This window comes from Tamandua tetradactyla, chromosome 21 (assembly GCF_023851605.1).
Source record: "Tamandua tetradactyla isolate mTamTet1 chromosome 21, mTamTet1.pri, whole genome shotgun sequence".
NCBI lineage: Eukaryota > Metazoa > Chordata > Mammalia > Pilosa > Myrmecophagidae > Tamandua > Tamandua tetradactyla.
This window is the reverse complement of record NC_135347.1, coordinates 59,518,646-59,540,961: the sequence shown is the minus strand read 5'-3', so window position 1 is coordinate 59,540,961 and position 22,316 is coordinate 59,518,646. Positions and strand designations below refer to the sequence as shown.

At 36.9% G+C, this 22,316-nt stretch overlaps 1 protein-coding gene across 7 annotated transcripts in view; it reads left to right on the top strand.

Moving 5' to 3' along the window:
- FCHO2 (FCH and mu domain containing endocytic adaptor 2) overlaps positions 1-22,316 on the top strand; it is a 206,126-nt gene that overhangs the window by 87,371 nt on the left and 96,439 nt on the right. For all 7 annotated transcript variants that reach the window (XM_077139486.1, XM_077139484.1, XM_077139481.1 and 4 more), the window contains exons 10-11: positions 18,131-18,203; positions 21,868-21,892. In XM_077139486.1, the coding sequence (XP_076995601.1) occupies positions 18,131-18,203; positions 21,868-21,892 (98 nt within the window). The remainder of the gene's footprint in view (positions 1-18,130; positions 18,204-21,867; positions 21,893-22,316) is intronic.

Genomic DNA, 22,316 nt, shown 5'->3' with positions numbered 1-22,316 from the left:
GGCTTCACTGGATTGAAAGTTTCTCTATGGCATAAACCCTGTACTTGTAACCTATATTGTATCTAGCAGAGTGTTTTTAACGTAGTGGACATTCAGTATACATATTTGTATTTCATACTTGTGCTCTCCAAAAGTGGGTTTGAGGTGTAAAACATATTTGTAGGAGCTGTAAATGTTATTTCATTCTAAGTAAATTACACAAAAAATGTAATAAAAGTTTAAGAGATATTTAACCTTTGAATGAAAAATTTACTGAATGCTTTGTGGTAGTTACCATGCTAAATGCTTATAAAGTCCTCATAATTCTCTTCAAGGTAAAGGTCACCCTGGAAGGTCTCAACCTTTGCTAGCAATATTCAACCTTGTGAAGATCTGATCTTCAAATTTATAGTAAAGAGAAAATACTCACAAGACTGATAAAAGAATAAAAGGAATCAGACAGAAATAAGATGCCATGATATTAAAGAAATTATAATATAGAGTAAGAATTTACCTTTTTAAAATGGGAAATTTTTCTTTCATGTAATCCTCAGAATAGTTAAGTGCATAGTGAGGTCATAGTATAAGAACAGAAGTCAGAAAACAATGCACTCTCATGGGGATGGGGAGGCAAGATGGCATAGTGAGGTATAGAATTTAGTTTGTCCTCAAGAGCAGCTAGTAATAGCCAAGAACAGTACAGAACAACTGCTGGAGGAACACAGTTAACAGACAGACAGTGTACACCAGCCTGGACTAGACAGAATGGTTGAGATCCCTACAGAACTGTAAGTCCCCCAAGCCGTGGAGGCCAGGGCCCCTCCCCCACAGGCATGGATGGCTATCTGGTTCCCCAAGGAAATAGACTTTACTAGCAGCAAGGGCTTAGCTCAACCAAGCTCCAGTTGTGGAATTAATTAACAAATTCTGATTACTAAAATAAGCCCCTAGCACAGATAAACCTGGAATAAGCACTAAAGGTACTAGGAGTTTTTGCCCTGGTAAAGAGGGAATGGGGCTGATGGGGGAACAATAAGAAAGTTTTTTTTTTGAGTTGGACAGCACAAAATACTGGAAAAGGGCTGGATCCCAAAAAAGGGGGCACATAGAGCTTGGAGATACATAGAGCCACATACCAGCTTCAGATCTTGGGTCTGGTTCTGTAAAGGCCTTTTTTTTTTTGCTTTATTTCTACTCCTTAACAGCTCAATAGATAGAATTGGAAGCACTCAGGCCCCAGCACTGCTCCAGGCAAGGGCAGAATTAAGCTTGTCTGAGAGACATAGTAACTAGTCAGGTGAAAGGAGTAAATTCCCTAAGAGGTATATCTTCCCCACAAGAAAGCTGGGGCCCAGCTCAGGTGGAATCCCTCCTTCAAGGAAGTCATGCCCCAGGGACTGGAAAACTGAAGCAATTAAAGCCATCCATACAACCTCACCTCTGTCTCACCTGCCTGGCAGGGAGAGGCTGCTGAAATTAAAGGCACCACATAACTGTAAGCTGGTGAGAAGCTGCAGGCAGACAAGCTTCACATGCTGGGCAGGATAGGAAAAGCAGAGAGTCGAGAGGCGTCACAGGAAAGCCTGACAACCTGCTGGGTCTAATCTGCAGGGAAAATGGATGCTGACTACTCTGTCCTCCAGACACATGGACCTGTCTGCCCTGGGAAAATCTGACTGGGGTCTATAATATCTGAGGAGAACCTCTTCAAAGAAGGAAAAAAAGAACAGGCTCCATATAGGCAGGGAAAGAAACAGAAAAACAAGAACTGAAAAATTCTGATCAGTTAAACAGAACCTATGCTTGAGGTCTAGAGTCAGTTGAACTGAATGTGAAAAAACAAGAGAGCAAAGCCATCCAGCCTCCTGGGTAAAAGAGTGAGAACAGCCTCCAGAAAAACTAATTAAGAAAACAAATGCTTGCATACCAGCAAAAAATGACAAGTCATATTAGGAAAATCAAAGATATGTCCCAGTCAGAGGAACAGACCAACACTTCAAATGAGATAGAGGAGTTGAAGCAACTAATTCAGGGTATTTGAACAGACATGGAAAATCTTGTCAAAAATCAAAGTGGTCAGTTGAGGGAGGATATAAAGAAGTTTAAGTGAATAAAAAGAAGAATTGAAAGTTTGAAGAAACACAGAGCTCATGGGAATGAAAGGCATAAGAGAAGAGATGAAAAAAAACAATGAAAACCTACAACAATAGATTTGAAGAGGCAAAAGGATAGTGAACTAGAAGAATGAACATCTGAAATCTGACACACGAAAGAAATATAGCGAAAAGAAGGGAAAAATATGAGCAGGGCCTCAGAGAACTGAATGACATGAACTGCATGAATATATGTGTTGAGGGTGTCCCAGAAGGAGACGGGAAGGGAAAAGGAGGAGAAAGACGAGTGGAGGAAGTAATCACAGAAAATTTCCCATCTCTTAGGAAAGATATGAAATTACAGATCCAAGAAGTGTAGCATACCCCAAACAGAATAGATCAAACTAGACATACTACAAGACACTTAACTAATCAGATTCTCAAATGTCAAAGACAGAATTTTGGAAGTAGCAAGAGAAAAGTAATCCATCACATACAAGAGAAACCCAATAAAACTGTGGATTTCTCAGCAGAAACCATGGAGGCGAGAAGGCAGTGGTATTCTATATTTAAAACTCTAACAGAGAAAAACAACCAAACAAGAATTCTATATCCAACAAAACTGTCCTCCAAAAATGAGGGGGCAATTGCAAAATTTTCAGATAAAGAATCATTGAGAGAATTTGTGACCTAGAGACCGGCTCTGCAAGAAATATTATAGGGAGCACTGCAGGAAGAGAAGAAAAGGCAGGAGAGAGAGGTCTGGAGAAGAGTGTAGAAATGAAGACTGGCAGTAAAGGTAGAAAGAAAAAAAATTAGATATAACATAAAAAATCCAAAAGACAAAATGGTAGAAGAAAATACTGCCTTTACAGTAATAACACTTAATGTTAATGGATTGAACTTCCCAATCAAAAGACATAGACTGGCAGAATGGATAAAAAAAAGCAGGACCCATCTATATGCTGTCTACAGGAGACTCATTTTTGACCCAAGGACAAAAATAAGTTGGAAGTGAAAATTTGGAAAAAGATATTTCATTTAAACTATAATCAGAAAAGAGTAGGGGTAATTATACTGATATCCAACAATTAAACTTCTAAGTGTTTTACACTTAATGGAGACAAAGAAGGACACTGTGTATTAATAAAAGGAACAATTCAACAAGGAGACATAACTATCATACATATTTATGCACTGAGCTAGAGTACTCCAAAGTACGTGAAGCAAACACTGGAAACACTGAAGGAAAAAATAAACACCTCTACCCTAATAGTTGGAGACTTTAGTTTCCCACTATCATCGATGGAGAAAACATCTAGAAAGAGGGTCAATAAAGAAACAAAGAATTCGAATAATACAGTAAAGGAACTAGACTTGACAGGCATTTTCAGAATGTTACACCCCACAACAGCAGGATATACATTTTTCTCAAGTGCTCATGGATCATTCTCAAGGATAGACCATATGCTGGGTGACAAAGCAAGTTTCCATAAATTTAAAAAGATTGAAACCATACAAAACACTTTCTCAAACCATAATGGAATGAAGTTGAAAATCAATAACAGGCAGAGGGTCAGAAAATTCAAATATATGGAGGCTAAGCAGCACCCTCTTAACAAGTGGGTCAAAGAAGAAATTACAAGAGAAATCAGTAAATATCTCGAGGCAAATGAAAATGAAAAGACAGCATTCCAAAATTTATGGGAGATTTATTGCCTTAAATGCCTATATTAAAAAAAAGAAGAAAGAGGGTGGACCATGGTGGCTTAGCAGGCAGAGTTCTTGCCTGCCATGCTGGAGACCCGGGTTCGATTACTGGTGCCTGCCCATGCCAAAAAGAAGAAGAAAGAGCAAAAATGGAGGAATTAACTGTTTACTTGGAATAATTAGAGAAAGAACAGCAAACCAACCCCAAAGCAAACAAGAGGAAAGAAATAATAAGATTAAGGCAGAAATAAATGAAATTGAGAACATGAAAACAGTTGAGAAAATCAGTAAAATCAGAAGTTGGTTCTTTGTGAAAATCAGTAAAATCAATGGACCCTTAGCTAGGTTGAGTAAAAGAAAAAAAAAGAAAAAAAGAGAGGATGCAAACAAATAAAATCAGAAATGGGAGATATAACCACTGACCCTGCAGAAATAAAGGAGGTGATGAGAGGATACTATGAGCAACTATATGCTAATAAACTAGATAATGTAGATGAAATGGATAACTTCCTAGACAAGCAGAAACATGCAATGTTGACTCAAGAAGAAATAGATGACCTCAACAAACCAGTCACAAATAAAGAGATTGAATCTGTCATCCAGAAGCTCCCCAAAAAGGAAAATCCAGAACCAGATGGCTTCACATGTGAATTCTACCAAGCATTCAAGAAGGAATTAGTACCAGTCCTGCTCACACTCTTCAAAAAAACTAAACAGGAGGAAAAGCCATCTAATTCATTCTATGAAGCCATCATCACCCTAATACCAAAGCCAAATAAATGTCCTACAAGAAAAGAAAATTACAGATCAATATCTCTAATGAATATAGATGCAAAAATCCTCAAAAAAAAAAATACTTGCTACTCAAATCCAGAAGCACATTAAAGCAATTATAAATTCATAACCAACTGGGATTTAGTCCAGGTATGCAAGGATGATTCAACATAAGAAAATCAATTAATGTAATACACCACATCAACAAATCAAAGCGGAAAAAAAAAAACGTGATCATTGGTGCAGAAAAGGCACTTGGTAGAATTCAACATCCTTTCTTGATGAAAACACTCGAAAGGATAGTATAGAAAGGAACTTCCTCAACGTGTTGAAAGGAATATATGAAAAACCCACAGCTAACATCATCTTCAATAAGGAAAGACTGAAAGTTTTCCCTCTTAGATCAGGAACAAGGGGATACCCGCCGTCTAATCATTAGAGCTAAGACCATAGAACTTTTAGAAGAAAATGTAGGGAAATATCTTATAAATCTTGTAATCAGAGGTGGTTTCCTACACCTTACACCCAAAGCATGAGCATTGAAAAAAAAAATAGCTAATTGGGAACTTCTCAGAATTAAACATTTTTGTGCATCAAAGAACTTTGTCAAGAAAGTAAAAAGGCAGCCTACTCAATCGGAGGCAATATTTGAAAACTACATATCAGATAAGGGTTTATTATCCAGAATATATAAAGACATTCTTCAACTGATGAACGAAAGGGCAAACAACCCAATTAAAAAATAAGTTAAGGACATGAACAGACACTTCTCAGAAGAAGAAATACAAATGGCTAAAAGGTACCTATAAAGATGCTCAACCTCACTGGCTGTTAGGGAAATACAAATCAGAACCACAGAGAGATATCATCTGACACTGCTAGAATGGCCATTATCAAAAAACAGAAAACAAGAAGTGCTGGAGAAGATGTGGAGAAAGAGGCACACTTAGCACTGTTGGTGGAAATGTAAAATGGTACAACCACACTGGAAGGCAGTTTGGCGGTTCCTCAGGAAGCTAAGTATAGAACTGCCATATGATCCGCCATTCCCATTGCTAGGTATGTATTCAGAAGACCTGAGGAACAGAACACAGAGAGACACAATACCAGTGTTTATAGTAGCATTATTTACGATTGCCAAGAGATAGAAACAGTCCACATGTCCATAACAGATGAGTGGCTTAACAAGCTGTTGTATATACATATGATGGAATATTACATAGCTGTGAGGTAGAATAAAGTCATGAAGCATGTAACAGTGTGGATGAACATTGAGGACATTATGCTGAGTGAAATTAGCCAGAAAAGGACAAATACAGTACAGTCTCACTAATATGAGCTGACATTAATGAGTGAACTTTGAGAGTTGAAGTTAAGAATACAGGTTATCAGGAGATAGAAATAAGATAGAGATTGGACAGTTGGTGTGGAAGAAATATAGATTGTAAACATTTTCAGAAATGAATAGCACAATACTATTCGATCGTGGCACATAATTTACGTACACTGAATGAAGCTGAATGTATGATTGAGGGAGAAGGGCCGGGGGCATGTATGAAACCTGAAGGAAAGATAGAGGATAAAGACTGAGACAGTATAATTTAGGGATGCCTAGAGTGGACAGTGATAGTGTTTAAAGGTACTAATAAAAAATAGTGCCTTTTTGCATGAGGGAGAACAAGTGGATAATAACATTGCAAGGTGCTGAAAATGGATGGTATAAGTGGAAAAAGTATAATCAGTACATGCTAGGGTCTTTAGTCAATGGTAGCATTGTAATATGCTTCCACTGAATGTAACAAAGGCATTATGCCAACACTAAATGTCAACAGGCAGGGGACATAGGGGAAAGTATGGATTCTTTGTGGAAGAAAAGGTAATGTCTTTATTTAGATTATGGTGGTGAAAGCCTTTCTATATGTTTAGATTGGATTTATGATGTGTGAATAAAACTGTTTAAAAATGAACAGAGAGAAAGAAAAACTAGAGAAAATGCGAAGAAAGAGATGTACCTTGTTGGTGTCAGAAGGGAAACTGAAAGGTGTAGCCCCTTGGAAGGCAATGTGATGGTTCCACAGGAGGCTAGGGGTGGGCTTGCCATGTGATCCTGCTGCCCATTTGCTCAGTATATACCTGTAGAAACTGTGTTCGGACACTTGAATGGACATTTGCACTGTTTTTTTATAGCAATTCATAACGGACGGAGGTGCCTAATGACAAGAATGGAAGGGAGAACTAAAGTGTATACGTGGACTGTATTGTCCGTTTACTTGAACACCAGAAGTCCCTGGAATCTTGACTAGGGCCTGAGATTTTATTAGTTTGTCCAGGTTAGTGTGATGCCCTGCTATATCCCAGAATAATTTGGGCAGTGAATTAAGAAGTATTTGCAAAGTCCCCTTGGGGGATTAGGGATAAAGGAGGAAATTCTCAGCTTCTCATATTGAGAATTTCTGATGTTTTCACAAGCAGTGGGGACAACCAAATCAATAGGCTAAGCCCTCGATCTTGGGGTTCGCCCCTATGAAACTTATTCCTGTAAAGGATAGGCTAAGCCAATTTAAAATTAGGCGTAACAGTCACTCCCAGAGAACCTCATTTGTCGCTGAGATGGGGCCTCTCTCTAAGCCATCTTGGCACTGCCCTCTTCCCTATGTGGGACCTGACTCCCAGGGGTGTAATTCTTTCTGGACACACAGGACAGAACTCCCAACATGAGCTGGGACCCGGCATCAAGGGATTGAGAAAGCCTTCTTGACCAGAAAGGGAAGAGAGAAATGAGACAAAAGAAAGTTTCAGTGACTGAGAGATTTCAGAGTCAAGAGGTTATCTTTGGAGGTTGTTCTTATGCATTATATACGTATCCCTTTTTAATTTATGGTGTATTGGAGTGGCTGGAGGAAGTACCTGAAGCTGTTGAGCTGTGTTCCAGTAGCCTTAATTGTTGAAGACAATTGTATAAAGAAAGGACTTTTACGATGTGAAAAATAAAACAAAACAAAACAGCCCCTCCTCCCCTGAGTCCCCCAAAAGAAAGCAATGGATTCTGGCCTCTTGGCATCTAAGTGGGGGTGGGTGGAATCTAGGAGAAGGACAAAACTTCCTGGTTCCATCACAATTCACAGAGCAAAGCTCTGTACCCTTGCTGCTATGCCATTTTGAGTTTTAATCACTTCTCTCTAGACCTAGACACATGAGGAGATACCCATTTCAAAATGCAGAATGAAAGGGGAACAGTTTGAGGTATGGAATACTCCAAATTTGCACTGGATACTTCTCTAAAACACTAAAGTTGATGGAGGTTGATTCTGACAGTTCATCTAACTAGTCCAGTATAATTTTAACCATTAAATCTCAAGGTCTTCACAACTAATCCTTGAAAACAGTTATCTGGAACATCTTGAGAACAGTCACAAAGTTTCATTCAAACACGGCAGAAGTTAAACTAGAAAGTGACGAAAGATATTGAAAGGGAATTAGGAAAGTGATTTCTTAAACAAACATATGGCAGAAATAAAACCACTCTAATCAGACTTCTAAAAAATCTGGTGTAGAAGTTGCTTTCTAATTCTGCACGGGCAGAAAATCACCTCTTTACTCCAGTTTGGAGTAACAAAGAACAATTATTTCATCCACCACGATTTTGTCCAAGAATTTTGAGGCAAAAGGCACCAACCTATTTCCCAATGCAATAACTTGCCTGCAGCGAGAGACTGACAATGACTCTTACTTCCCCTTAATAGCCATCTAAGTATGCCGAGGAAAGAGAGAACAGCACATGGAGCCAACACACTCAAGTAACTATTTGACAGTAGAAACAATTTTACTGAAACAAGGCAAGTAATGAGCTGAAAATATAAGTAAAGACATTCCAAGATTACTATTTAAAATTAAGGCAATTTTTAAAAAGTGAGGGCTTAACTAAAAAGTCTGTACATGGCATTGAAAACTATTTAAATCCTTTGAATCGTCTAAAAGAGCTTAGCTGTTCACCTAAAGTCTGTACAGCAGGGACCTGTTTTCAGTAGATAAGCCTATTTACTAGTAAGAATATCTTTCTCTTGTAACATTATCCATATTTGTTTTAAGAGAATATAAAACCACACCCCCTGCAGGGTTGATTTGTAAGGATTCTCTATCCCTTAGAAATATGTATCTATTTCTTTTCTTTTTTTTTTTTAGAAAAAAATAGCAAGACAACAGAAAAAGAAATAAAATGATAATATAGAGAAAAAATAAAAATAAAAAATACAAAAAATATATATAAACAAACAAACAAACAAAAAAATCTATAGCACAGATGCAGCTTCATTCAGTGTTTTAACATAATTATATTACAATTAGGTAGTATTGTGCTGTCCATTTTTGAGTTTTTGTATCTAGTCCTGTTGCACAGTCTGTATCCCTTCAGCTCCAATTACCCATTATCTTACCCTGTTTCTAACTCCTGATGGTCTCTGTTACCAATGACATATTCCAAGTTTTTTCTCTAATGTCGACAATTCACATCAGTGGGACCATACAGTATTTGCCCTTTAGTTTTTGGCTAGTCTCACTCAGCATAATGTTCTCTAGGTCCATCCATATTATTACATGCTTCATAAGTTTATTCTGTCTTAAAGCTGCATTATATTCCATCGTATGTATATACCACAGTTTGTTTAGCCACTCGTCTGTTGATGGACATTTTGGCTATTTCCATCTCTTTGCAATTGTAAATAATGCTGCTATAAACATTGGTGTGCAAATGTCCGTTTGTGTCTTTGCCCTTAAGTCCTTTGAGTAGAACCTAGCAATGGTATTGCTGGGTCGTATGGCAATTCTATATTCAGTTTTTTGAGGAACCGCCAAACTGCCTTCCACAGTGGTTGCACCATTTGACATTCCCACCAACAGTGGATAAGTGTGCCTCTTTCTCCGCATCCTCGCCAGCACTTGTCATTTTTTGTTTTGTTGATAATGGCCATTCTGATGGGTGTGAGATGATATCTCATTGTGGTTTTGATTTGCATTTCTCTAATGGCCAGGGACATTGAGCATCTCTTCATGTGCCTTTTGGCCATTTGTATTTCCTCTTCTGAGAGGTGTCTGTTCAAGTCTTTTTCCCATTTTGTAATTGGGTTGGCTGTCTTTTTGTTGTTGAGTTGAACAATCTCTTTATAAATTCTGGATACTAGACCTTTATCTGATATATCGTTTCCAAATATTGTCTCCCATTGTGTAGGCTGTCTTTCTACTTTCTTGATGAAGTTCTTTGATGTGCAAAAGTGTTTAATTTTGAGGAGCTCCCATTTATTTATTTCCTTCTTCAGTGCTCTTGCTTTAGGTTTAAGGTCCATAAAACCGCCTCCAATTGTAAGTTTCATAAGATATCTCCCTACATTTTCCTCTAACCGTTTTATGGTCTTAGACCTAATGTTTAGATCTTTGATCCATTTTGAGTTAACTTTTGTATAGGGTGTGAGATACAGGTCCTCTTTTATTCTTTTGCATATGGATATCCAGTTCTCTAGGCACCATTTATTGAAGAGACTGTTCTGTCCCAGGTGAATTGGCTTGACTGCCTTATCAAAGATCAAATGTCCATAGATGAGAGGGTCTATATCTGAGCACTCTATTCGATTCCATTGGTCGGTATATCTATCTTTATGCCAATACCATGCTGTTTTGACCACTGTGGCTTCATAATTTGCCTCTATTAGAGAACTATTTTCATTGTACTGTAAACAAACATATGCACACTGCCTCCCACTAGGCTGTGAGTGCCTTGAGTGAAGGGGGTTATGGCTCATTCACTTTTATCCATTGTCACACAGTAGGAACTTGCTAATTTTTTTCTCCTGTACCCTGGACTTAAACAGTCTTTGTATGAGAATCTTATCTTTGCAGTAATTCTTGGGAGAACTAATTCATATTTCTGATGTTAATCTATGGTACACGTAGGTCTATACAACCCCTTTCAATCTTGTTCGTCTTCAATATAGTAATGTTACTTACCGATCCACTAGAGAACCACCTTCACTTCTGTCTGTTCCCTTACATTAGAGTTCAAACTCATTAGCTAACGGTTCACCCATCTCTAGCTTCTATGTTTCTCTAAGTCCCCTATATTCTGTATTATAAGCCCCTGATTATACCTTTATGTGGTCATAAAAGTGGAATCATACAGTATCTTTTTGTGTCTGCTTAACTTCACTCAGCAATATGTGAGGCTCAAGGCTCATCCATCTTTTCATATGTTTCAGGACATCATTTTATCGTACTGCTGCATAATAGTCCGATCGTATGTATATACCACATTTTGTTGATCAGCTTGCCTCTTGATAGGCATTTGGTTTGTTTCCATCTTTTGGCGATTGTGAATAATGCTACTGTGAACATCAATGTGCAGATATCTGTTTGTGTCATTGCTTTCAGCTTCTCTACCAGGTAGTGCTATTGCTGGGTCATAGGGCAGTTCCATATTTAGTTTCCTAAGGAACGACCAGTCTTCCATAGTGGCTGCACCTTTATACTCCCACCAACAGTGCATAAGTGTCCCAGTTTCTCCACATCCTCTCCAACATTTATAGTTTCCTGTTTGTTTAATAGCAGCCATTCTTGTAGGTGTGAGGTGGTATCTCATTGTAGTCTTAATCTTCATTTCCCTTATAGCCAGTAAAATGAACATCTCTTCATGTGCTTTTGAGCCGTCTGTATTTGCTCTTCAGAAAAATGTCTATTCAAATCTTTAGCCCATTTTATCATTGGGTTGTTTGTTTTTTTGTTGTTGAGTTGTATGATTTCTTTGTATATGCAGGAAATCAAACCTTTGTCTGATTTGGAAAAAATCAAATAAAAAATACTTGATTTCCAAATATTTTCACCTATTGAGTTGGCTGTCTGTTCACCTTTTTGACAAAGTCTTTTGAAGTGCAGAAGCATTTGATTTTGAGTTCCCACTTATCTATTTTTTCTTTTGTTGTTTGTGCTTTGGGTGTAAAGTTTAGGAAGCTACTTCCTATTACTAGGTCTTGAAGATATTTCCCTTCATTTTCTTCTAGAAACCTTATGGTGCTAGTTCTTATGTTTAAGTGTTTAATCCACTTTGAGTTAATTTTTGTGTAGGGTTTGAGATAGGGTCCTCTTTCATTCTCTTGGCTATTGATATCCAGTTCTTCCATGCTCAATTATTGAAAAGACTATTTTGTCCTAGTTCAGAGGATTTGGGGGCCTTGTCAGAAATCTATTAACTGTAGATTTGGTGGTCTGTTTCTACAGTCTAGATTCAATTCCATTGGTCAGTGCTTCTATCTTTGTGTCAATACCATGCTGTTTTGACCACTGTGGCTTTATAATAGGTTTTAAAGTCAGGGAGTGTTAATCCTCCCACTTCATTCTTGTTTTTTAGGATGCTTTTAGCTATTCAGGCTCTCTTTCCCTCCCAGATGAATTTGGTAGATAGTTTTTCCAAATCTTCAAAGTAGGTTGCTAAAATTTTGGTTGGTACTGTTTTGAATCCGTAGATCAATTTGAGGAGAATTGACATCTTAACTATATTTAGCCTTCCTCTCCATGAGCAGGGAATGTCTTCCCACCTATTGAGATCTCCTTTGATTTCTTTTAGCCATGTTACGTAGTTTTCTGTGTACAAGTCCTTTACCTCCCTAGTTAATTTCTTTCCTAAGTACTTGATTCTTTTATGTGCTATTCGTTAACTGACTCCTCAGCTAGGTCATTGCTTGTGTTTGGAGATGTTACTGATTTTTGCACATTCATTTTATATCCTGCCACCTTCCTAGATTTATTAGCGCAAGTAGCTTTGCTGTAGATTTCTCAGGATCTTCTAAGCATAGTATCATATCATATACAAATAATGAGAATTTTACTTCTTTCTTTCCAATTTGGATGCCTTTTATTTCTTTGTCCTGCCTCATTGCTTTAGCTAGAACTTCTAGCACAAGGTTGAATAATAGTGGTGACAGTTGGTATCCTTGTCTTGTACCTGATCTTAGGGAGAAAGCTTACAGTCTTACTCAATTGAGTACTGTCGGTTTTCCATATTGTGTTAGTTAGAGTCAGTTGTCAACTTGGCCAGGTGAGCATACCTAGTTTTGTTGCTGCAGACATAAGCCAATGGTATGTGAACCTCATCTGTTGCTAATTACATCTGCAGTCAGCTAGGAGGCGTGTCTTGCTGCAATGAGTGACGTTTGACTTAATTGGCTGGTGCTTAAATGAGAAATTGCAATGTAGCACAGCTAAGCAGCTTGGCCTTCCTCATCTCAGCACTCGCAGCTCAGCCCAGGCCTTTGGAGATGCAGAAAGAAGTCACCCCGGGGAAAGTTGTTGGAACCCAGGGGCCTGGAGAGAAGACCAGCAGAAACTATCCTGTGCCTTCCACGTAAGAAAGAACCTCAATGGAAAGTTAGCTGCCTTTCCTCTGAAGAACTGACAAAATAAATCCCCTTTTATTAAAAGCCAATCTGTTTCTGGTGTGATGCATTCCGGCAGCTAGCCAACTAGAACACATATATTCCCTTTATCATACTGAGATAGTTTACTTTGATTCCTATCTTTTGGAGTGTTTTTTATCAGAAAAGGATGCTGAATTTTGTCGAATGCTTTTTCAGCATCAGTCAGGATGATCATGTGATTTTCCCTTTTGATTTGTTAATGTGCTGTATTACATTAATTGATTTTCTTGTGTTGAACCATCCTTGCATTCTCGGCATAAACCCCACTTGGTCATGGTGTATAATTCTTTCAATGTGCTGTTGGATTCGATTTGCTAATATGTTATTGAGAATTTTTACATCTATGTTCGTTAGGGAGATTGGCCTGTAGTTTTCCTTTCTTATAGCATCTTTACCCGGTTTTGGTATTAAAATGATATTTGCTTCATAAAATGAGTTAGGTGGAGTTCCTTTTTCCTCAGTTTTTTTGAAAAGTTTGAGCAGGATTGGTATTAGTTCTTTCTGGAATGCTTGAAAAAATTCCCCTGTGAAGTCACCTGGCCCTGGGCTTTTCTTCGTAGGAAGATTTTTGATGACTGATTGAATCTCTTTACTTGTGATTGGTTTGTTGAGACCCTCTATTACTTCCTGGATCAGTGTAGCTTGTTTGTGTGTCTCCAGCAATTTGCCCTTTCCATCGGTGTTGTCTAGTTTGTTGGCATATAGTTGTTCATAGCATCCTCTTATGATTTCTTTTATTTCTTCAGGGTCTGTGGTAACACACCCCTTCTCATTTCTGATTTTGTTTATTTACATCCTCTCTCATCTGTTTTTTGTCAGTCTTGCTAATGGCCCATCAATTTTATTGATTTTCTCAAAGAACCAGCTTTTAGCTTTATTGATTCTTTCTGTTATTCTTTTGTTCTCCCATTCATTTATCTCTGCTTTAAACTTATTTCTCTTCTCCTATTTGCTTTGGGGTTAGTTTACTGTTCTTTCTCAAGTTCCTCCAGGTGTGCTGTTAAGTCCTCAATTTTTGCTGTTTCTTCTTTTTTAGTATAGGCATTTTAGGGCAGTAAATTCCCCTCTCAGCACAGCCTTTGCCATATCCCATAAGTTCTGATAAGTTGTATTCTCATTTTCATTCATTTCCAGATAGCTACTGATATCTGTACCAATTTCTTCTTTGACTCTCTGGTTGTTTAAGAGTGAGTTATTTAATCCCCATATATTTGCAGAAGTTCTCATTCTTTGGTGGTTAGTCAGATCCAGTTTCATCCCATTATGATCAGAGAAGGTGTTTTTTTTTTACATGGGCAGTCACCGGGAAACGAACCCGGGTCCTCTGGCATCGCAGGCAAGCATTCCTACCTGCTGAGCCACCGTGGCCCACCCCAGAGGTGTTTTAAATAATTTGAATGTTTTTAAATTTATGAAGACCTGTGTTGTGCCCTAGCATATGATCTATCCTGGAGAATGTTTCATGAGTACTAGCTCAGAATGTATATCCTTGTGCTTTGGGGTATAATGACCTATATGTGTCTGTTAGGTCTAATTCATTTATCAAGTTATTTAACTTCTCTATTTCCTTGTTGATCTTCTGTCTGGTTGTTTTGTCTTTAGAGGAGAGTGGTGTATTGAAGTCGCATACAAACATCTATTGCTCCCTTTAGTTTTGCCAATGTCTGTCTCATGTACTTTGGAGCTTCTTGATTAGGAGCATAAGCGTTTATGATTGTTATATCTTCTTGGTGAATTGACCCTTTAATTAGTATATAGTGTCCTTCTTTGTCTTTTATGATGTCTTTATATTAAAAGTCTTTTTTTGTCTGATATTAGTATAGCCACTCCTTTCTTTAGTTTACAGCTTGTATGGGTAATCTTTCTCCATCCTTTCACTTTCAGTCTATTTGTATCCTTGTGTCTAAGATGAGTCTCTTGTAACAACATATAGCTGGATTGTGTTTCTTAATCCATTCTGCCAGTCTGTATCTTTTAATTGGTAAGTTTCATCCATTAGCATTCAAAATTATTACTGAAAAGACGTTTTCTTGATTCCACCATCTTCTCTTTTTTATTTTATTTGTCAGATCTATGTATTCTTTTCCCTCTTTCTCTTTGCATTATTTGAATTACCCTTTGTGGTACTCTTCAATTCTGTGCCCTCCTTCAGACCTCCCACTCCTGTCTCTTTTTTTTTCAGCAGCAGAACTCCTTGTAGTGTTTCTTGTAGGGCTGGTCTCTTGTTGACATATTCTTTGAGGACTTCTTTGACTGTGAAAACTTTAATCTCACCCTCAGTTTTGAAGGACAGTTTGGCTGGGGACAGAATTCTTGGCTGGAAGTCTTTCTCTTTCAGGATCTTGAATATATCATACCACTGCCTTTTTGCCTCCTGAGTGCTAGATAAGTAGTCTGAAGTCAGTTTTATTTGATTTCCCCTGTATGTAGTAGATTGTTTTTCTCTTACACTTTCCGGATTTTCTGCTTCTCTTCAACATTTGGCAGACTGATTATTATGTGCCTTGAGGAAGGCCTATTTGGATTTATTCTGTTTGAAGTTCTTTGGGCTTATTTGACTTGCATATTTATGTCCTTTATGAGAGTTGGGAATTTTTGCCCCATTATATTCTGACCTGTTCTTCCTAGCCCTTTACTCCTCTCTTCTCCTTCTGGGCCACCAATGATTCTTATATTTGCATACTTTGTTTTGCCTGTCATTTCCCTGAAATCCCATTCAATTTTTTCCTTTTTTTTTTTTTTTTTTTTGCCATTTACTGCTTTAAGTCTTCGACATCGATTATCCTGTCCTCTGTATCACTTATTCTTTCTTCTGTCTCTTCACATCTGGTATTGTGTGCCTCTAGTATGTTTTTTATTTGATCAAGACAGTCTGTAATCTCTGTGATTTCCACTGTTTTTCTGTTCTTTCAAATTCCTCTTTGTGCTCTTCTGAAGTCTTCTTGATCTCCTTTATGTCGTTTGCTATCCTACTTATTTTATGAACAGAGTTGTATGAAGATCTTTGATTAGTTGTTGTAACGTCTGTGTCTCCTCTGGTGTTTTAGTTGGTCATTAGGCAGGGCTATATCTGTCTGCATTGTGATATGCTTAGTGATCTGCTGTCTTCGTCTATTGTAAATACCTTGATTGATTTGCTCTGGGAGTTGATTTCATTCAGTGGTCTAAGACCTTGTGTTTGCGGTATGGCTGTGCAGCAGGGAGCTGGGCACAGGGTGGAGCCCTCAGTACAGTGATTTGTTTCAGGGCAGGTGTGGGTGCTGGTTGGGGATGTTACACTGATGCTTGTGAACGTGGGCGCCCATCGGCTGGGGAGGATGTACCTTTGTGGGTGTACCAGCCTGGGGGTTATAACTCTGGTGTGTGCTGGTCTAAGGCACAGGGCCCATTTTGTATATGTGTAGAGCTGTGGCAGCAGGTCAGCATTATGCCTTCATGGTTGGGGGCAGATATGACCCAGCTGCGCAGCTCAGCACTTTGTCAGAGCTGGGAAGTGAGGCTGAGGGCTGTGTGCATGCACGGTTCTAGGACCGCTGTAAAGTGCGGTTCCCAGAGCTGAGTGACGTGATTGGGGGCCTATGAGCATGTGTAAGCCTGGGAGAGCGGTAAAGGGATGTGCTGAGCTCGGGGAGGGTGGGGTGAAGCTGTGCGACTCTCTTGGTGGGGGCGGGGATAGCCTAGGTATGGAGGTCAGTGCCTACAGCCTTTATGTGCTGGCAACAGCCTGCAGGGAACAGGGAGGGGAGGTGGTGCTCGGGAGGGGTGCAGGAGAGGTGGGCCTGGCTGCCCTTGGGGTGGGAGTAGGAGGTGTAGGTACATGCCCTGGGGGCTGGTGGGGTGGGGGCGCCTGGAGTACGGGGAATGGGAGCGGGTGATGGGGTTCAGGTAAGTGGGGTGTGGGGTGAGTCACTGGTAGCGCACCAAGGAACACGGCCTGGCTTTCTTCCTAGTTCCCACCTCCGGTCCCTGCACTCTCCCGGGCTCCGCGCCTCTGCACCGGGCTCCAGCTTTCTGCCTCTCAATTCCTCAGCCTCTGCAACCAGGGCAGCCACGCTCCCAAATTTCCGCCTGAGTGGCCCTCCTGTCCCTTCTCTCACTTTTCCCTGGAGCAGGGCTGAGCTCGAGCTGCTCGAGTCGGCCATCTCCTGGAAGTTCTAGGAACGTTTATTTTTGACTGGAGATTCTGACTATACCTCCTCATCATAAAGTTCTTCTATTTTTTCTTCTCTTCATTTGTGAACAAGGAATTTGATTCATTTTGGTTTTATTCCTCACGAAGTGTTTCCTGTCTGTCTTTCCAGCTGTTGCATTTGCTAGTCTTGTCTCCTTGTCAGACTTTGGCTTTTTATGAAGGTGCGCCACATCCTCAGTGAAAGTAACTCGCCCTGGGCTCCGACTTGAGGTCTTGAACTGTTCATATTGAAAGTGTAAGCAGCTCAGCTTTGAGTGCTGTGTTCCATCAACAGTTAATAACATTACCAACCTTTAAAAAATAATTCATCATGTAATGAGAGGATAATTGCTGCTGTATTAGGAAAATCAAAGATTATATTTGCTCCTCAGTAACTGTGGCAGGACCCATTTATAACAGTGTTTATATTAGAGATTACATATTGGCACAAAAATGCTGTGTTATAAGCTTTCCATGTTATATTCTAATTGGGTCCGTTGTGTCATCTTTTAATTTAAAACAACACGTTTATATATCGTAAACTTCTAGATTGGGACTATAACTTGAATTATACTTTATGGCAACATCTAATATGATAATGGTATGTTTTCTTTGAAGTTTTAAGATATGTGCTTAAGTACGTTTGCCTGAGGTGATTTAGGGGATATTTAAGAGAAAAAAAAGAGAATTTCAGTGATCAAGTGAATGTTTTATAGCCTGTTAGTGAATAATGGGCTATATTATAATAACATAAGAAAAGTGTTAACAGACTATGACTTATTTAAATATTAAGGTTTAGCAGTTAGTACTCTTAATGTCCATTCATCCAAATTTAGCATCACTGGTTATAACCAAATTTCTTATCAAGATACAAGATGTATTTATAAGTTTAATATATTCATCAGGCACAGTTGATGCTTCTGTAACAATGTATATTTATTTTAAAGGTATAAAGCCAAGGAAAAGGAAGACTTTTGCTTTGCCAGGGATAATTAAAAAAGAGAAAGATGCAGAGTCTGTGTAAGTATTTAAATGCTGGCGAAATGTTTTTCATTTTCATAGGTGATTAGGAATAAGACTATTGTTTTGAATTTGAAACAAAAACTTCTTTTGGAAATAACATTTATATGTCTAAAATGTGAGAATACCAACTTTCTGAATAAATACATTTGCTGGTTCTTTGATTTTAGTTCGTAATATTTTTTCATATTAATTATTTTAAAACTTTAAGATATCACAGAAGAAATGTTTAATATCTGGAAATTGGAAATTTTAGATACTCTTGTTTTTTATAAAATATGTGCATACTCTGATAAATTACGCGGAAGGACGGTAAATAAACTAAAAATTCTTCAAAATCCTAATGCCTAAAAGAAAATTCATGTTTAACAATATATGATGATAAGCCTTTTAGACAACTCTAAGAATATAAGAACATAGTGATAAATGTATCCATAAATGGAAAGTTCTAAGTGACAGAGGAAAAAAGCCGTAATATGTTTTACTCTTTACGTTAGTCCATCACTTTTAGATGTAGTATTAGATCTATTTATAAATCTGATTTTGCCTTTTTTTAAACAATAAGAAATTAGTATACGAAGAGTATATAATTAGCATATAAGAAATTGAACTAGTATTATTTAAGCGGAGTTTTCAAAGTTGACTACATGTTTAAGTTTTACGGGAAATTCAAATACATAAACCTTATGCCCAGGCCTCACCTCAGACCAGTTAAATCAGAGTCTCTGGGTAAGGACCCAGCACAGTGTTTTGGTTTGTTCTGTTTTAAATAGCCAATGTGACTCCTAATATGCACCCAGAATTGGGACTCATTGAGCTATGATTAATCAACTTTAATTCAAAGTAGAATTAAAGGAACCATATAATAATTACTCAACCTGTTTAGACTGAAGATATGCTAATTAAAAGTCTTGAGTGATTTATTGATCCACTAACGTTGGCTAAAAGTTAAATTCCCAGCTTCTCTAGCATAATCAGTGGAACTATGATGAGATGTATTATTTTGGTGGGTCTTCTTATATTTGATATAAGAGAACAACTTGTACTTTGGGAGTTGTTGCTTCCTGCCTTTATTTGTCATCTGAGTTTCTCCCATTCTAATTTTCTGAATCTTTATTTGGTTAACAAACTGTGACCAGTTTCGAAGTGGTATATATCTACATTCACCATTTCTTCTAAAAATGTCTTAAGCATTTAAGAGAAGAGGTTGCTTTCCTAAGGTAATAGAATCTGTTTACTTTTTATAACATTGGATGTACATGTTGAAGTCCAAACATTTGATTTTATAAGTGAGTTTTAAAAATTTAGCTAACTCATGTGTTAGTGACTTTCCTGTCAAGGGCGATAGCCTTAAATTAAAGTATTTTTATAATGTATGGCTTTTACAACTGTTTGTTGATTCAGGGAGCTAATAATATTTTTGAATATTCCATGTTTTTAAAATAGTGTTTTGTAATCAATCATTTCCTAATGTGATCATTAAACCACTTAGATATTGAGATATTTATACCAATGAGAAAACTAGGGCAGAATTCATTCATTTTCTTTAGTACTTTCTGGCAAGAAAAATGTTAAAATTCACTTTGCTTGAAATGCCAGAAACCCTTGTCATACATCTGAGCCCTGAAGGCTTTTGAAATGCCAGTGATTGTGAAAGAGGAATCTTGCTCAGAGCTTGTCCTTCTGGGTCTCACATAGCCTACTGTGAAGCCAAACAGATGTATGTTTGCCATAAATACTGGAAGAGTTCTGACTGAAGGCCATTAAATAAACTATTTGGAATTTTAACACTTAGTTTTATATTAAAATTTTATATCTTTAAAAAGTGTTATATTTTAAGTGATTTGATTCTCTGGGATTGAATTTATTATTATATATTTTTTGTAGAGCATTTCCTCAGTGTATAATATGCTTTTTTTTAAATGTAGTTTTCAATTTTTCATTGATTTGATTCAACTTGGAGAAACTTTACTCTGCTTACCAGATAGCAACTGGAATGTGCAATAAAATTCTTAAGCGGTAAACGATTAGATTTAGAAATAAACTATGAACTTTAGATATCATGCTCAAATAATATAATGGGGTTACCTACAATAAATTATCATTTTCACAGAAAATATTTTATAATGTTTTATGAAATTTATATTGTGATTTTCACCATCTCTTTAAAAAGTATCTAGAACCACACAGTAAGTAAATGATTAGTATCATGCTTCATGCATATACATATGCTTTTGATTTAATATTCCTCATCTACCAGTATGTTAAGGAAGCTATATTTCAAATTTGCAGTTTTAAGCGATTTTTTAAAGTGAGTATATATAAATTCTGTATTTACCCTCTGTCTTCAGAGCCTCAGTTTGATTTGAGATCAGTGTGGTCATTTCCTTCTTTTTCTCATTTTTCCAGTCTATTCCATCCTGTCTTCCTTTCACAAAGCACTTCAATTTGTTTATTTTTCTGGTTTGTGCTTAGTTTTTGGGTTGGTAGAGATTATCTATTTAATGCCTCAATATATTAATTTAGTGCTTTTTATTGTTCATTTGGCTGTTAAGGTACCTAATGCCAGTATGTTTTCAATCCGTTATTAAAGTGGCACTTTCTGATATTATGTATAGCATTAATTATCTCAGGCCAAAGAGCATGTAAGTGACCCAAATGTCTTTTATATCTGCACTCCAATTTTTGTTTGCAAATTTGTTATGGAGTGGATAGATAGATAGATAGATAGATAGATAGATAGATAGATAGATAGATAGATAGATAGATAGATAGATAGATAGATAGATAGATAGATAGATAGATAGATAGATAGATAGATAGATTAGATAGATAGATAGATTAGATAGATAGATAGATAGAAATTCTTCTAACTTTATTTCTCATGGTTTCACTGACCTTAATTTTGCATCTGTGGATCTTTATCTGCTTAATTGAGAAGGTTGGTAAACTGTATGGTTTAGTTTTACATTTAAAATAGTTTTCACTAGCTTATATCTATACTCAGTGTTTATCAGTTAAATGATAAATACCTATTCTCAACCACATATTATATTAGACTAGAAAATTATTCCAACTCAAAGTCTATTTATTTAACATATTTGGAAAAAACATATACAGTTTTGACTTCCGTATATATTAGGCTATAGAAATACTTCAAATGAAACAGATTTTTAAAATTTGATTTAAAATGTCATTTACCATTATTTACCAATAAAAATTAAATTTGTCTACGGTGTTAAAAATAATTTATCCACTGATTTTGACTTAAATCGACTTTTTTTTTTAAGCCAAATTTTCTTCTTTGAGTTTTTTTTTTTTTAATTTTTCTACTTAAAAATTAAAAGCCACTAGAAATCCTGGCAATTTTGTTAATATGGTGCGTGACTAAGTTCATGGAAGGAAAGTATTTCTGAAAATAATTTTTAGAGTATTTGTAAGCTATGTATGTTTTATTTTGCCATATATTGTGGAGATAGGAGTGCTTTTGTATAAAAAAATTTAAATAACTTGATAAATTTTAATCTTCATGTTTTGTTTTCCCAAAATATAGAGTTCAGTAAGAAAGTTTTATTTAAATACCAACGTAAATAATTTGTGAATAATATAATTAGCAAACATTTTAAATAATTAAATATATCTAATACTTTGTTTGTTTTAATAGGGAATGCCCTGATTCAGATTCACTTGTAAGTAGATTTATTTTGATATAATACATTAGCTTTTTTCTTTAGGGAAACCCAGCAGAGATGGATATAGTTGTTTACCAATCTTTTCAAAGAGAAATACTTACCATGTTGTTGTACATTTAATATTAAAATTTTTCTTAACTTGCAGTTTTGGCTTTATATTGCCAGATGGTTTCCTATTATATAGGAGAAGGTATTTCTAACATTACCTTTGAAAAGTGGACATTTTACTTTAAAATTGGAGTAGTGCTATATTATATTGCTTTTTCTTGGGAAACATGCTGGAGCTCAGTCTGCATATTGCATTCTAAAATGTGGTGTTTTTACTAATTTATTCTCAGATCTATTAAAGTACTACCATATTAAGAAAAAAAAAGAAAATGAAAACAAATACTATGTTATCTATTCCTGAATTGAGTTTCGT